This window comes from Tetrao urogallus (genome assembly GCF_951394365.1).
Source record: "Tetrao urogallus genome assembly, chromosome: 3".
NCBI classification, from domain to species: Eukaryota; Metazoa; Chordata; class Aves; order Galliformes; family Phasianidae; genus Tetrao; species Tetrao urogallus.
The window spans coordinates 59,036,615-59,053,808 of NC_136815.1; the positions used below are offsets into that span (position 1 = coordinate 59,036,615).

A 17,194-nucleotide genomic window follows, 5' to 3' on the forward strand; every position below is an offset into this window, starting at 1 on the left:
TAAAAAGAATAAGAATCAGGAAAAGCAGATCAAGTGAAACATTGGAGCTTAATGCTTACACTTTGAACTCTGTTAAGAGGGATTGTTTGTGTTTGCTTAGTACATCAGACAGCTGAGTCTTGGATAGATTATTGCAATACCATTGCTAAGTAATAATTAAAATAAACTTTTATTTAGGATCCAGAGGAAAAAGTGAAGGAATTCATAGAGACTAAACCAACAATGGCTGAATTCCAAACTCAAATTGGATACTTTTCTGTAAGTATCATGTCTTTAATAAGAAGGAACTGTTCAAAAAATTGTAGTGAAATTAAAAATTGATCACTTGTGCTTTTCTTAGCAATTAGAACTGCAAATCAGAGAACTGCCAAATCACTTTGTTCTGGAATCAGTGGATATTGCGACAGAGTCATTGAAAATTGCCCTTATTCAGGAGTGCCACTCAAGACAAAGAACGTTTGGATTAGCTTTGAATGAAAGGTCTGCTGCAGACATGGATGAAATTTATTCATTCATTGACAATCTTAGCAAGAAATTAAGCAGGCCTGTCCATGACCTTGATGATGTACGGGGAGCAATGGAAGCCATAAAGGAAATTCGAGAGAATGAAGTTAAAATTGACATGACAGTTGGACCTATTGAAGAATCTTATTCTGTGCTTCAGAGATACAATCTGCTTTTTCAGGATGGAAACATGGAAAGAGTTGATGGATTGGCTTATGCCTGGAAGAACCTAAACACACAGGTATCATTGGTGTATTGTTTGTTTCTCAAATAACAGCTATAGGAGTTATTGCCAGACAATTTATGTTGAAATACTGGAAAAGTCTGTGGTTTTTTTCCTTTTCTTTTATGCCTGTTATTTCTCTTTGTCTGCATTTAGGCACTGCAGGTTGAGGATTTGCTACTGAAGGTACAGCCAAACATGAAAACAGATTTGCTGAGAGGTGTTCAGAGATTCCAGGCTGATACTGCAGAATTTTGCAAAGACTATAATGAAAAGTAGGTGAACTGTGGTACAGTATAATTGTGCTTAATTAGTGATTGTTCAAAATGGTGCATTTAAAGAGTTAAACATAACACAGTGTCAATGCTGATATGCCAGATTTCAGAATAATACAAGATATTCTTGCAGCCACAGTTTACACAATTTCAGTGCTAGAGTTGATTTTCAATACAGATCCAAATTTGAAGTCTTTGAGGTGTTCCAGACACAACAAAGCACTAAAGCATATATTTAAATATGTAGGTAGTGCCTTGGAAGTTAGCAGAGATTCCAATTCCAAATGTTTTTAAGTTCACTGATTGCACTTCACAGGAATGTTTACTTGGACTTTTTAAATTTACACTGTGCTTCATTGGACACTTCTGTGTTAGCAGCTAGTGTGGCACAAAGAAGGAAAGGACCAAAATTTGGTGGTCTGTTGTGATTATGTGAGATAACACACACACTCTTTATGTGTTTTGACAAGGAAATTAATGTCAGCTACTGAGTCTGGGGCACGCACTGCTTGAAGTCATGCCAGTTGTGTGTTCTGTACCTGCCATCTTTCCCTTTTTAAGAATATAACTTTTTATTTTACAGACGAGAAAGAAATGGAAAATAACAAACTATTTGTAGCTCTTTTTGCTGTTTTTCATATTTATTGGTAATCTGGAGAATATATATTATGACAAAATATATTATGTTCAGGTAATACTCAGTATGTTGTGTGGGCATGCATTTTCTCTTCTGGTAACTATTGTAAAAATTTCTAGAAAAAACAACCCAAAACACTTAAAAATGTTAAATACTATCCAGTAAATTAGGCCTGTGCTCTGTTGTGCATCTTCATGAAACCTGCATGGCTGATACTTGTACTTAATTGCTATTTTTTATTTTTTTTATTTTTGTAGGGGCCCCAGTGAAGAAAATGTTCCTTCCCATGAAGCAAGTGAGAGATTACAACTCTTTCAAGCCAAATTTGATGAACTGTGGATAAAGTATATCTCTCTTTCTGGTGGGGAAGAATTATTTGGTCTTCCTGTTACAGGTACTTTTCTCAGAGAATGTAGACACCTGGTGCAATAGGCTATATATATATATGTGTGTGTGAATATTTTTTTGTTTGGAACCTGTGTAATGGATTCAGTGCCAAATTCATCACAGCAAACAAAAAACAAACAAACAAAATCTTTGCAGTAAATTATAGTTGTATTCCTTATGAGTTAAGTGAAACAGTGTCTGTCAGCCTGCACACACATAAACAAGTGGAAAATGACATGCACTGTTCCATGCATCCCAGGAAGGGTGTATCTGCTCATCTCTCTTGCTTTTTCTGCCTAGAGTCAAACACATTTCCTCTCTGCTTTCCTTCATATGCAGTTTTTGGGAATATGTTGATGAAGTACTCACATTGTCCTATCACTGGATATATAATTAATTCACCAGGGTTGTGCAACTTGTCTGTAATATTCTTATGATTCTTAATCAGACACACTTCTAGTTTTGGATGCTACCATATGATTTAAAGTGTGATAAGTACTTCAAATTGTACGTACTGAATTCAGTGTTTTCTTGTCTGAAGACACAAGCATGATATATTTAACTAGAAAGCCCCACAGATATGATAGAAAGTAAGCAAAATGTTTCAGTTGAGGGGATCTTCTTAAATACTTCTATTGCCTAACATATGTCAAGTATCTTTTTTGAAAGTAATTCCTCTCCCCCACCCCCCTTCGATCTCTGCCTCTTAATTAAATAGTGCAAACAGTGATGGGGGATATGTTAGTTGTTGGATAAAATCACAACATGTTCTTTTACCTTTTCATCTACTTTTTCAACATTGTCTCCTTCACATAGGTACGTGCAAGCACCTTTCTTGTAAGATTACATTATACAGTTGTAAGGAATATTAGTTTAAAAAAAAAAAAAAAAAATTTAAATAATTGCTGTGCTTTAAAATCTGGTATCCTTACATAATGCAACTACAAAAGTTTGCCTTTATAGACACTAAAAAAATGCAAATCTGTTTTCGTGCAACTATTAAGTATCCATGTTAGAAATATGTGGATTTTTATGTTCATGTATACACTTTACTTAACATTAATGATTTTCACCTTCTAAAATCTGAAACAGAGTATCCTGAACTGCACAAAATTAAACGTGAGCTTTCATTGCTTCAGAAACTTTACAGTCTTTATAATTCAGTTATTGCTAGTATCAATGGATACAATGAAATGCTTTGGAGTGATTTGAATATTGAAAAAATTAACAACGAACTTCTGGATTTTCAAAACAAGTAAGTTGCTGTTGGGTGATGTACATACAAGTTATTTTTTTCTCACTTTTTTTTTTTTTTTTTTGGTGTTAATTATCTTGTGAGAATTATCCTGGGTGGAAGAACTATTTTGATTTACTTAAAACTCAGGGTTGCTTAAATGCTCAGCACTAGGGTTTTTTTTTTCTACTCTATTGGTGAAGACACATTCAATTTTGAACAGCCCTGGCTGTTCTCATTACTCATTACTCCTCTGTTCATTCAGAGGCAAAGACTCCTGAACCAACAGGATTTGGCTTGTTTTTCCTTGGACAACTTCCTTTGTGTTCTGATTTCTGTCCCTAGAATGTGTACAGAGTTGCTAGAAAAGATTTTTGTTACATGCAAAAGTAGAGAATAGTTGTGAAGGCCTTAAGCATCCATTCCCTGAGAACAGTCTCTCTTTTGCTCTTAATGGGAATTACAAACTGTACATCAGAAACAGATATGTTGAAACCAATTATACAATATTTTTATCATATCATCTAGTGGGAAAAAAAGATGTTATGGTTTTCTTCTAGTGGAAGATTCTAGTGGATTAACTGTTTTCAGCCTTTTGTTAGATTTGTATAAGCCTTTTATTTATCTTTTTACACAGTGGCTCTGATCGCTTTCTCTGTGAATTCTGTTAAGACGAGTTCATACTCAAGATAAAGACCCTTCTCTTCTGCAGATCCTTTCTTCTGGAACATGCATAGTTCAGATCAGCTTTTGATTTTGTGTTCAAAATCTGACCTGAGAGACACTTGAGTAACTTCAGGTGTATTATTCAAGAAATCAAATCTGTGCTTTTTATCTCATCACAAGTCCTTGAAAAGCATGGAAACTTTTTTTTTTTTTTTTGTGTGTGTGTGTGTGTTCAGACTTTTTAGTTGTATGGTATTTTGAGCATGTGACTCTGTTATCAAGGGCCATTTGTGTAGACACGGAAGAGGTGGGGTGGAGATTTTTTTCCTTTTTTGGAAAAGAGTGAACTGCTTTTCTGTTTTGGGGCAAAAACTACTCGGTTTTTCTGTGTTTTTTGTGTGTTTTTTTTTTTTTTTAATAATAGTAAAAATGTATGTATGTAAAATATATATACTTCTGCATTTCAGTAATACCTAGAAGTCTTGGTTTTGTTTCAGTAGAACTCTGCAATCTACATCATCTTCTTTTCTACAGTTACTTATTTTTCGTGGAGTGGCATGACTTTTTTGTTTTCTTTTACTGGAACTACTGTATGAAGCCACTGTATGACAACATTTTTGAAAGTTATGTGTTTCTCTTTGCTTCACATGTGCCTTTTTAAAATTTTTTTAACCCTTTCAGTGCTGAGCTGTCTTTGGAGCAGGGAGACTACCAAGAAGCAATAAACATCTTTTGTAACAGAGGTTTAACCCAGTGCTATCCTTCCTTTGGCAGACTTGTTAGCGTATTGAATCAAGCTATTGTCTTTAACTCTGGAGAGCTTTAAACAACCCGCAGAACTAACTGAGAGGGTAGTGAGATGGTATGTTGTGTTTTGAAATGAGCAGGAATACTGGAAATGCAGTTAGTGTTGTCACATAATTCTAAATATCTGCATAGTCCTTCAGTTTAATGTTTGCTAATTCTTTTAAAAATAGTGTAACAGAAAAGATTACCATGGGAAAAAGAATCTTAAAGATGACTGTAGGTGCAAATAATTCCACTTTAAATAATTTAAATAGTAATAAGTAGTAAATACTTTAATATTAAAAGGAAAAAAATTATAAAAGGGACGTGTTAAGAAACACTATTGAAATTTACAATTCATAACTATATGGAAACTTCCCTTTATCTTTTACTGTAGTATAACTTAAAGAGATTGTCAAGTAATTCTAGGAATGTAATTTAAACCTGATTAATGGAATAGTTTGTTAATGTAGTACATGTTTTGTGGAACTCATTGTTAGGAAGTTATTACTGAGATCAAAACAAAGGAAAATGTTATTTGTATTTAAATGATCATCAGTTTTCATTACCAAGTGAAGAGATTCCTTTTCCAATTGCTAGCCTAAGAAAACCATTGTAAGAAAGTTTGTTGTTGTGTCTTGGCATAGAATTAGCCTCTCAAAGCTTTATCCACACATCTGAATATAATTTTCCATCTGCAGTAATCTTCTCTAGCACATTTGATATTGTCTATTGTTGGATTCAAGATGAAAGAGTACAGAGATCATTGCAGTGCTATGACAGTATGCGTATTTTATCTACCTCATAGCTGCAAGCAGTAAAGAATTCACACATGTTCCAGTGTTGTGTAACAGATCTGTCTGTTTTTGAGCTGTGAAAAATGAACAATGTCATGGGAGGATATTTTGCTATGGATTGGATTTATACTGTATCTCTTTTCTGGCACTGAAGTGTAAAAGAACTGCTGTCAGTCTTTGGTCCATATCTTTTTTCAGATGAAAATTGCCATAACTTGTTAGAAGTAAACGGAGCAGTGACAATTCACCATGCTAGACATTCTTCATTTTCATTTATTTTTCATATTGAGATCATTCATAGAGGAAGACTGTTCTTTAAGCATCTTTCATACAAACTAGGTGTAAAATAGGTCTTATCTGATTGAAACTGAAGGATTTTTTTCTGCCTACAGGCTGATCAGTTTTAAGGTGTACTTTATCGAAAAAAAAAAAAAACATGCTTCTTAATCATTTTAACCCTTATAAAATAGAGGGTATTTTCAATTTTTAAATAAATTAACAATACCATAAAGGGTTGAGTTCAAGCATGAGTTTGCAGGTAAAATTATCATTCTCTAATTTAACTGAAATGGAAACCAACCCAATCTAGTGTGAGTTTTTCCTGTCTTTAGCAGTGTTTCATGCCTGCAGTCAGAAATTATCAGCTATATTTTATGTTGCCACCTTGTAACTCGGTTTTTAACTGGTCAGAACATGGGAGTATATTGTACTATTAAATGTTGAATTTTGGTTATGGGGAATCAAATATTTTATTTTATTTTTTTTTTAAAGAATTCGTAAGTTACCAAAAGCTCTGAAGGAATGGCAAGCATTTCGAGACCTAAAGAAGAAAATTGATGATTTCACAGAGAGCTGTCCTCTGCTTGAAATGATGGCAAACAAGGCATGTTCAGCGTAATGATTTGGAGATAACATTAATTTGAAAAACTCTATTTATGACTGTTCTGTCTGACTGTATGATGCTTTCTGTAATCTTTTTTTTATAGATTAAAACAGCTTATTTATGACAAAAATCTAGCTAGGATTGGTTGCAGAAAAGTAAAACAAAAAGTTTCATAATGAGATGAGGAAAAACTGTTAATGCTTTCAGTGGAATGGAAATCAAGATTCCTTTATTTAACAGATAAAATAAAAAATAAGTGATCATTCTAGTCCTAAAATAATAGTTTTTAAAAACCTTTCCTAATTCCTGTGGGCTTTTCTAGGCAATGATGTCTCGACACTGGGAAAGAATTGCACGAGTAACTGGACATCACTTTGAGGTTGACTCTGAAAATTTCTCTTTGAAAAACATAACAGATGCCTCCTTGTTAAAACATAAAGAAGATATTGAGGTAGATTTACTTTTCTGTCCTTTTATCTAGTCAGCTTTGTACCCTAAACAAATTTGGTTTCAGTTAGGTAATTCTTTTGTAGCATGGAGTTTGGTAGCTGATATCAGCAGTGATGGTGCATTTGCTTCCTTTTATCCTGGAGAAAGATGAAATTAATAGATGGTATTAAACTAGTTCCATCATCAGAAGGAATTCTGTTGTTTTAAGAGTAATATGATTCTGTCACGCTTCTGTTTTAAGATCTGCTTACTTATATTTTTTTAAAATTCCTTTTAAATGTCCCAGCAGAGAGCAAAAGTGGCTGTAAGTCTAATCCTGCTAAATGCTTGAAATCCTTGGAACACAGTAGAAGTAGGATATATGGAATTAAAGGGACACAAAATTCATTTGTATTTCAAACATACTTCTGAGAACAGGGGAATGAGAGGGGTTGTGTAATGTGCACAAAGATATTGCTACATTCATTTTATGCCATTGTCATCTTTTGCAAGGGTAAATTACAGCTAAAAATAAAGAAGGAAAACCCTAACTGTTTCAAGCTTCATTTTTATTGTGAATCTGTTTTCCAAACCTTCTGTAGTAGTGACCTGATTTATCTTGTTCCAATTCTAAGACGAAAACATGAAATCAAACCCAATATCCAAGCAAGAATTTAAGCCTTTTAAAACGATCAGAGTGGCAGCCTTACATCCAAAGGAAGATTTTAAACCTGTAATGGCAGTCAGTACATTACTGAACCTGAATCTGGGCTACTTCAATCTAAGTAGCTTCTCCTTTTTTTTTTTTTTTTTTTTTTATTTTATTTTATGGCATTCTTGTCCTCACTGTCTTCAAGAAGTAGTACACATTCAAGTTGCCCACACAGTCTGCTCTTGGGCTGTTTCCTGGTTTTGATTGATAATGTTTATTTTTCCTAACACCCTCAGTAGATATATTGGACTCCAAATTTTATTTTGTTCAGAGAGGCAAATTCTGCATCCAGGTTTACTGATTGAATCTTCAGAAGTATAAGGTGACTGAATGTCAACAATGATGGAGCACAGCCCATACGATATTTCAATTGCCAATAATTCTATAATACAAACCACTGTAACTTAATTATTGTAACTTAATTATTTTGGGGTTTTCGTACATATATTTTCATTAGCTAAAGCTTGCGCTGAAGTCAGGATCTATCTAATAAATTTTAATTGCTTTTACAGGTGTATATTGTAGTATTCTTTATTTACTATTTTAATCTTACGTAGGATATCTGCATCAGTGCTGTTAAAGAAAAGGATATTGAAGCAAAATTGAAGCATGTCATCAGCGAATGGAGTACCCATGCTTTCAGTTTTGGCCAATTCAAAACACGGGGAGAACTCCTTCTGAAAGGATCAGATACATTAGAGAAAATAGCTTTGGTGGAAGACAGCCTCATGATATTGGGGTCACTCATGAGCAACAGGTACAAAAGTTAATGTATACACGTATGGTTTAAATCTAATGAAAACAAAAAGTAAACAACTATATTTGACTTTTTTTTTTAAACTCTTGTTTGTACAGGTATAACACACCATTTAAGTCCACTATACAACACTGGGTTCAGAAGTTAGGCAATACAGCAGAAATAATTGAAAACTGGATTGCTGTACAAAACCTCTGGATTTACCTTGAAGCTGTGTTTGTTGGTGGAGACATTGCAAAACAACTACCTCAGGTATGCTGATTTATGATAACTATACGTGAAAGACAGTATGTTGTAAGAAGAGGTTAACCACATCACAGTTCACTTACAAATGTGTTTGATAATAAAGTGAGTTTTTCACAGACAAGCTTGTAAAAATTGTGCCAGACTGAGGTCTGTCTAGTTGAACTGCATAGAACTTAGTGATACCTACAGGAACATAATTGTGTATTATTTAGATTCAGCTGTCCTTGTCAACCTGCAATATTAGTGAATCATATGCTAGATAGTGCAGGATTCAGTACTACTTAACGCAAAACTAATTTATTGTGTCTTTCATATATGTAAGTGTGACTTTTTCTGTATTTGCAGATGCTTGTAGGCTCTAAGTTACACGATAAAGCAATGGCAGCTCTTCTGTATGAATTCTGTGTATCTAGGACTCAGTTCCTAACTAAGTCTCACAAAGAGATCCTGTGAGACTTGGGCAGCTGTATGTATGGTAATCTCTCTGAACTATTGCAGTCTCTTCAAAAGACTGCTATGAATTTCCATGATGGTAGATGAGAAAGATTTAGGAAGTGCTCTGATTTTCTTCCAGAAGAGAAATTCTTTAAATTTTAAAAATTGACAGATACGAAGGAGAGATAAAACATGTTTTGTTTTTTGGTTTTTTTTTTTTTCTTTTATTTCAGGAAGCCAGAAGATTTCAGAACATTGATAAATCATGGCAGAAAATTATGCAGAAAGCTCATGAAACATCAAACATAATACAGTGCTGTGTTGGAGATGAGACTTTGGCACAGCTATTGCCACATTTGCTGGAGCAATTGGAAATCTGTCAGAAATCACTGACAGGTTACTTGGAGAAAAAGCGGTTAAAATTCCCAAGATTTTTTTTTGTGTCTGATCCTGCTCTTCTGGAAATCCTTGGTCAAGCATCTGATTCCCACACTATTCAGGTACAAGTAACAAAGCAGTAATGCTCTTATGGTCAATATTAGTAAGTGGTGACTTTTGTTATTTTAGTGATGACTTTTGTTATTTAGTCAAGTGATTTTTTTTTTTTTTTTTTTTTTTTTTTTTAACCTGTGGAAAATCTGCAAAACCTTCTAATACATAACTTAAAGGCAGAATAAGAATGCCATATCAGATCAGTTTGTGAAGCTCTTTATTTTCTGGTTCTATTGCAGGCACATTTATTAAGTTTGTTTGACAATGTTAACCGGGTTGAATTTCATGAAAAAAACTATGACCAGATTTTATTGTTTGAATCTCAAGAAGGAGAACGGGTCAATATTATTGAACCAGTTGTAGCTCAGGTAATGGCAGTATATATCGCACTTTTTCATGACTTGATTTAGAATAGGTTTATGTTGTAATGACAAACAGTGTTGCATCATGTTACTATTTGTCTAGCTGAATGAAAACCTTCCAAAGTGAACAGCGTGATCAAGGCCGAAAAGGACAGGACAGTTGTGTCATTCTGTAACAATTACTTTAGCTGTTTTTTCAGCAACACTGATATGAAGTACCAAATCCATCACGCATAAGAGCATGCAGAAAGGCAGTGGAGCAGGGGAAGAGGAATCTTTTAGATTAGAGAATAACAAAAAATAACAAAGAGAATGGCAAAGAGGGAAATGGGAGTTTGAAGGACTGGGGGTGGGGAAAAGAAGTCACACAGGTCTTTTCTTCCTTGTAAATTATTCATAAAGAAATTCTTTAAAAATACTTTCTTGTTTATTATTTCAGGGCAACGTGGAAATCTGGTTGGGTCAGCTGCTGAATGGGATTCGGAAAACAATCCACACTATCATTAAAGAGGCATCAGTGGCCATTAGCGACTCAGGATTTAAGCTGTATGACTTTCAGGCAATGTTTCCTGCACAAATAGGACTTCTGGGAATTCAAATGATCTGGACCAGAGATGCAGAGAATGCATTGAACTGTACCAAAACAGACAAAAAGGTAGTATTTAATGAATCTCTGGGGATTAATTAAAGATTGTTATTTGGATCAGTACATATTGTGAAAAGTTACAAGTAATTTACAGCAAAAAGCACAAAATACTAATTAAGTAACCAGAATAACAAATAAGCTAATGAGAAAGCAAATGATAAAATGTGTTACAAGGTCACACCTCCTCACAGATTGCCCAGTATAAACCTTAAAATTGTTTCTAATTTTGTGATTTTTCTACTGTTCTGTCAGCCCAGTCAGACTGAGAAGTGATTATTTGGGAATACAGTGAATCTCATGTTGTTGCTTTCCCCAGAACAGATTTGGAAAGAAATAAGAGCTCCCTATATTTGGGGAAATAATTGTACTTCATCAGCTTCTGTCCAGTGTAAAGTGACTTAGAATTTTCAGTTTGTGAGCCTTTTTTTTTTTTTACAGGGAAAGGAAGGAATGGAAGCTGTTTTAAGAGCTGCTGATTTAATCTCAATTGCTCAGAGAAGCTACTATTAACACCAAGGGTTATTAATTTAATAACACTGAATCTATAAAGTGGGAAAGAAGGAATATGAACAAAAAAGTTGGAAATTACTCTTAATCAGGAATATACAATGAAGTGGATCTGAGAATTAGAAGCACCATCCTGAAGTAAAGGAAAAGTGAGGAGAAAGGTGCTATGCTGTACTTTTATAGTTAATTAGGACAAAATCTCTAGACTGTGGAAATGACCATTTAGTGCTGCCTTTTCTTGTATGAAATTTAAAAAGGGCACAGACCTGCTTTTAGTCCACTCCAGTTCATATACTAACTAGACTCAGATTCTTTTTCATTTCCTGGAAAACAGTATTTGTGGTCGGGGACAATCTCTCTATGTGCGTTTGGAGGGCAGGGAGATTGTTTAGCTCCATTAGTTTTGAGGTGGTTTTAGCAGCTTATTCTCAGAAGACAGGGAGAGTTTTAGGGTTTGAATATATTCACGGGAAACTAGTGTGATCCTTCTCTCACATATTTATAACAGGAATGTATATGAGCTGCTCTTTCTGACACCTTAGCACTTTGTGATTCTTTTGTGTACCAGGAAAGTCACTGACAGAAACTGATGCTGTTTACCTAAGCCACTGTTATGTAGTCATTTTTTATTTTTTTATATTTTGTAACAGAATCTGATGCCACATAAGAAATTATTATTTCAGCATTAGCATTGAAGATTACAGTGCATTTTTTATCTTCTCTGGTTAGAAGATGGGATAGATCTCTAGGTTCCTGTTCACCTCTGAAGATACTGTTTGGGTGGGTGTGCAATATCCAAAACAAAAGGTTGATGGTTCTGAAAATATACAGGGATGCAATCAGCTGAAGATATGTCCAATCTAGGAATCAAATTGTATGTGACATGTTCACCCAGAGGCACCTTATTGCACTTCGTTGGGCTATGACTGTATATTTGGAGGGCAGCTCACATATCCAGAATTAGGATTCCAAACCTAATAAATACAAAGCAAAACAGACATTTCATGGGGCCAAGGTGTTTGCAGATGTTTTTTTTCTAAACATTGGGAAAGCAAATTGTGTTTACGTTAATGTGAGTGTTCTTGCTGTGTAAGGTAATGCACGCAACAAGTCAGAAGTTTTTGGAACTTCTAAATGATTTGATTGACATGACTACACACAATCTAACAAGAATGGAGCGCACAAAGTATGAAACTTTAATTACTATTCATGTACACCAGAAGGATATCTTTGATGATTTGGTGAGTTTCTGAAACCCTTAAGAGACTTTCTGTGTACAAGCTTTTGCACATACAAACAAATCTTACAATGTGTTCTTTCTGAGTAGCTCTGACATTAGTGATGTATTCTATTCTATTTTCATTTCATAGAGATGTCACGCGAACATAAGGATGAAGTGTAAATAGATAAATTCATGTATTAAGACTGTGCTTTTCAGATTTTTAAGTGGTTATTGATTCTCTTGCACAAATTCATTGAGGGGATTAATATTTCTAAATTAAGATATTCTCTTAAATTGAAAATTTTAATAAATTATTTAAATGAAATGTAAGAAGAAAAAGCATGCCCTTAGCAATGCAATCAATCATGTGAATTCCAACCTGAGCTCTGTGTTGATCTAAGGTAACAGTTATTAAAGATTAAAGCAGTGAGGTTCTGCATGCTTGAAAAAGATAGCAACAATACCCAGAACAGATATTTTAATGGTTTTTTTGTGTTGTTTTGTTTTATAACTGAATTGCATGAGGATTCCTTTAGATCAGTTTTCTGAAAATATGAAACTAAAGTCATAAAAATGGGAGTAAAATAACTTTTGAAAAGTCTGCATGTTGCAAAGGTCTGTAATTCCATACAGCATTGTTAGATTTATTCATATATATTATACAGAAAAATAAGAAATGCATGTGTAAAGAGAGAAAATGATAAAAAAAAAAAAAAGTAAAAATTAGAAAGAAAACTGCCAACTTCTAAGTTAAGTGTGGAGTTTTTTCCTCTCATTGTAATTTTGATGCATTTTCATCATTATTTTCTTAATTAGGCATTTCATTATGAATTAATTTAATGCCATATTGTGATGAAATTACAAATTTAAATAACAGAAAATGGGATAGTTTTCAAGGGCCTGTGTGTATAAAAATAAAAAAAAGCAGGGACAAGTCCAAAACTGGGGAATGGATTGATTCACCCCCCCATATAAAAAAAAATTCTATTTCCTGCTAAGAAATTTTTTTTTTTGTCTGTGTGTGTGTGATTGAGACAAAGCAGGCAAAGTGGTTGAGAATTCAGAAACTTTTCTTTATCTTAAAGTCTATCTGCTGTTCCCAACAACCAGGACCACATATTCCTTTGGGGGCTAGTGGTTTGAGATCATGTATCAAAAATAATTATAGCATCATAGAATGGCCTGGGTTGAAAAGGACCATGAAAATGATCATCTATTTTCAACTCCTCTACTATGTGCAGGGTTGCCCACCACCAGACCAGGCTGCCCAGAGCCACATCCAGCCTGGCCTTGAATGCCTCCATGGATGGGGCATCCACAACCTCCTTGGGCAACCTGCTCCAGTGTGTCACCACCCTCTGTGTGAAAAACTTCCTCCTAATAGCTAACCTAAACCTCCCCTGTCTCAGTTTAAGGCCATTCTCCCTTGTCCTATCACTATCCACCCACGTAAACTGCTGTTCCTCCTCATGTTGATATGCTCCCTTCATGTTCTAGAAGACCAAAATGAGGTCTCCCCAGAGCCTTTTCTTCTCCAAGTTAAACAAGCTCAGCCTGTCTTTGTAGGAGAGATGCTTCAGCCCTCTGATCATCTTCATGGCCCTTTTCGTGACCCCCCCCAAGAGCTGCATATCTTTCTTGTATTGGGGTCCCCAGGCCTGGATGCGGTACTCCAGATGGGGCCTCACATAATGAAACAACATCTATTAATTTGCTGCAGCTCTGAACACTTCGTACTGAAAAAATACTAAACTAGTGCACAGACATGTATACAGCGCATTCCTTCTTTGTCCAACATCTAAAATTTTATGAGTAATAGCACCATGCAGTATAACCACTATTACTAAATAGTTTTTTTAATTAAGCTACCTGTTATTTTTCTTTGATGTCTTTTTAAGACACAATAATTTCTAAACACAATTCAAAGGAAAGTCAAAGTACTTGAAAGGATCAGAAACGATCAAACTAAGTTATAAAGGGGTTTGAAAAGAACAATGTGTCTTGAATCCTGCCTAATGCTCATTTTTTCACCTCTTGAATTTATGGTTAGCATATGTTTCTTCTGTATGGAGAACAGAATTTAAGATGGATTTATTATATTGTTTGACTTCTACATTAATGTTATTTCTCTTGCATTGTAGGTCCGTATGAACATCAAATCTCCATCTGATTTTGAATGGCAAAAGCAATCTCGGTTTTATTTTCTTGAAGACTTGGATAAATGTGTTATCCAAATCACGGATGTAGAGTTCACCTACTGCAATGAATACTTAGGATGTACAGACAGACTCGTTATAACTCCTTTAACTGACAGGTTATTATAAAAAGATTAGATGCCTAGTACTTGGAGCCTTACTTGTTTCCTTTAACTTTCTTGTGAGATGGATCTCTTAGTCTGATTTGCAATGCAGTGCTGCAGTATTGATGGTGAACAGCAGAGGCCAGTGCTCATATATGATTTAGTTAGGGAAAGCAGGCACTCCATATAGAGATCCTGACTTTTCTTTTGAGTGTTTGCTTAGGCTATCTATGCTAAGGTAAGTATTGAAAACTTACCTGTATTCAAGGTGAATATAGCAGAACGTAATAGCGATCTCTTAAGGAGAGTGGATCTGCAGTATGTTGCTGCTTTCAGTCAATAGTTGAATGAATAGTTAATAGTTGAATGTGAATTTGGGATTATGGCAAATAATTTGAAGTTTCTCTAGGGAAAAATCAGTAATTCAGGAAATTGCATCAAACAGCCAGTACAGATATAAATTTAAAGCAAGAAACAGAATGGCAAAACTGCAAACACAGGGGAAAAAAAAAACAAAACAAAACAAGAAAAAAAACCCCAACACTTTTAAATAAAAGTTAAGGAGAAATTCTTATTACTGGAGAATTATACAGTATGGTACAAACTTCATTATGTACGTATTTTTCTGAAGTAGTGCTTCACCAAGGCAAGAAGCAGTTGTATTTGTGATGCCAAAGCTTGTTCTTTTAAGTGTAGATAGGAGTGTCAGAATACATTGCTTAGTTGTTGTTATGTGAAGAATAGCTGCATACTGCTAAATTGATGCAGAATTGCCTTTGTGCTCTGTACTACAAGACTTTATTTACAAGTGATATTTTGGATTTTTGCCAGTTTCTGAAACAAAATTTTGTCCAGTGGGCTGCTTAGAGAGCTAAAATCGTTTACTTGGATACCAGGCTTTTAAAATATAACACACATCTGCCAAATTCTGTATACATACACTAAAAATTCACTTGATTTCTGAAGAGAATGAGTCTTTTAAGTGAGCTTAAGCTGTAACAACTAAATCCCAGAGTTGTCTGGGGTTACCTGCAAGATCCAAGCAAAGCTGCAGAGATTGGTAGCTATCTACTGCCGTACACTGAGAGAGTATTTGAAGCAGGGATATTTTCTAGTGTTGGCATGGGAAACTTTACGTGTTGTGTGAAAACAGGATTTATTCCCCTTAGAAAATTTTTCCACTTTAATACCACCATATGGGCTTACATGGGTTTATGATAATTTTCAGGTAGTAACACTTAAGCTTTGCAGTAGTCACCTTGGAATCAAGTGCTGTTTGGCTAATGATCTTGTGTTCAGAAACATTCCTGAATCGCAGGATAAATATACATTTGCTATCTTGCAGTATGTTAATAGGGCTGAAATTGAGTGCTCCTAAACATCATATCAGACACAGACCATACCATAGCAATTACAAAAAAGAAACGCAAGTGCTCTTTCTCAAGATTTGTGCTATTCATGGACTTACCAGTTTCAGTAGCAGAACAGTTAGGAATGATATTTTTTTCAGTTAACTGAATGTCTGTTAACTGTTTACTAGCTTATGAGGCGATAAAGCTTTATTACTGCTATTATGTTAGAATGAGTACTGTATTATTTTATAGGAAATGATACTGGTACCATTTGTTTGTTTTATGGTACCCATTTTCTCTTCCCAGATTTATCATAAAGCTATTGTGTATCACAGTGCTAACATTGTTGGACATAGACTTACTGGGATTTTTGGGCTATAGATTTTAGAACAGCAGTTATACTTCCCCATTTAGTAGTCTCCATACTATTTGGGGAGGCTGTGATCTAAGCCTGGAGATGTCAACTCCTGACATCCTGTCAGATGTCAGGATTTACTGCAGAGAAGCGCACTCATTTATGCCCTCTTTCCCCCTTTCCTCAGCCCTACGTAATACAAGTGCTGTGGTTACATTAATGGACTTCAAGTAATTAAGAGTAGAAAAAGATTTATAGAAGTCTTTATTCTTTTTCTAGATGTTATATCACTCTGGCACAGGCCCTAGGCATGAGTATGGGTGGTGCACCTGCAGGACCGGCAGGAACAGGGAAAACAGAGACAACTAAAGATATGGGTAAATGCCTGGGAAAGTATGTCGTTGTTTTCAATTGTTCAGACCAAATGGACTACAGAGGATTGGGTCGTATCTATAAAGGTAAGAAATAATCTGACTTGTTCACTTTAAAATCATATGTTTCTGTCTCCTCACTAGTGACTTAGAAGTGATTAGTCAAATATTTCCTTCTCTGTTTCCTGTTATTTCTAGATGCATATACACTTCTTTTGATGTTTGATCGATTCTTCTTCTACTTTTTTTTTTTTTTTTTTTTTTTTTCTCCTGGCCCCCTGTTTCCCTTTTCTGGAGGTGCGGATTCATGAAATCCCTCCTCCCCACTACTCACAGAACTGGGCCGAACCAGCCCATAAACTGTTGACAATTCCAACCACCCTAAGGGGAGAGTATTCAGCCCTCTTTTTCCCAATTCACGTCAAACAAAAGAACAAGTGTACAGCTCAGTGACACTGTACAAAGTAGGCAGACCAGCACGAAGTATTGTACTGTTTTATTTCAAACTCAAAAAATTTTTTGAAACTGGGAAAATGAGACAGCAGCCAATGTGATGTTTTCATATTAAACAGATCTTGGAAGTCAGTTTTGCAAATCAAATTTGCAAAAAATTGTAT

General features: G+C 34.9%; 1 protein-coding gene across 1 annotated transcript in view; it reads left to right on the forward strand.

Moving 5' to 3' along the window:
- Positions 1–17,194, forward strand: part of LOC306945115 (dynein axonemal heavy chain 5-like) — a gene marked incomplete at both ends in the record, with an annotated part of 145,964 nt that overhangs the window by 31,527 nt on the left and 97,243 nt on the right. Inside the window, 15 exons of the mRNA XM_079533823.1 lie at positions 178–258; positions 341–745; positions 884–1,002; positions 1,897–2,033; positions 3,119–3,281; positions 6,281–6,392; positions 6,715–6,843; positions 8,091–8,290; positions 8,389–8,542; positions 9,205–9,471; positions 9,703–9,831; positions 10,265–10,480; positions 12,073–12,219; positions 14,342–14,514; positions 16,486–16,664. Of these exons, the coding sequence (XP_079389949.1) occupies positions 178–258; positions 341–745; positions 884–1,002; positions 1,897–2,033; positions 3,119–3,281; positions 6,281–6,392; positions 6,715–6,843; positions 8,091–8,290; positions 8,389–8,542; positions 9,205–9,471; positions 9,703–9,831; positions 10,265–10,480; positions 12,073–12,219; positions 14,342–14,514; positions 16,486–16,664 (2,611 nt within the window). The remainder of the gene's footprint in view (positions 1–177; positions 259–340; positions 746–883; positions 1,003–1,896; positions 2,034–3,118; positions 3,282–6,280; positions 6,393–6,714; positions 6,844–8,090; positions 8,291–8,388; positions 8,543–9,204; positions 9,472–9,702; positions 9,832–10,264; positions 10,481–12,072; positions 12,220–14,341; positions 14,515–16,485; positions 16,665–17,194) is intronic.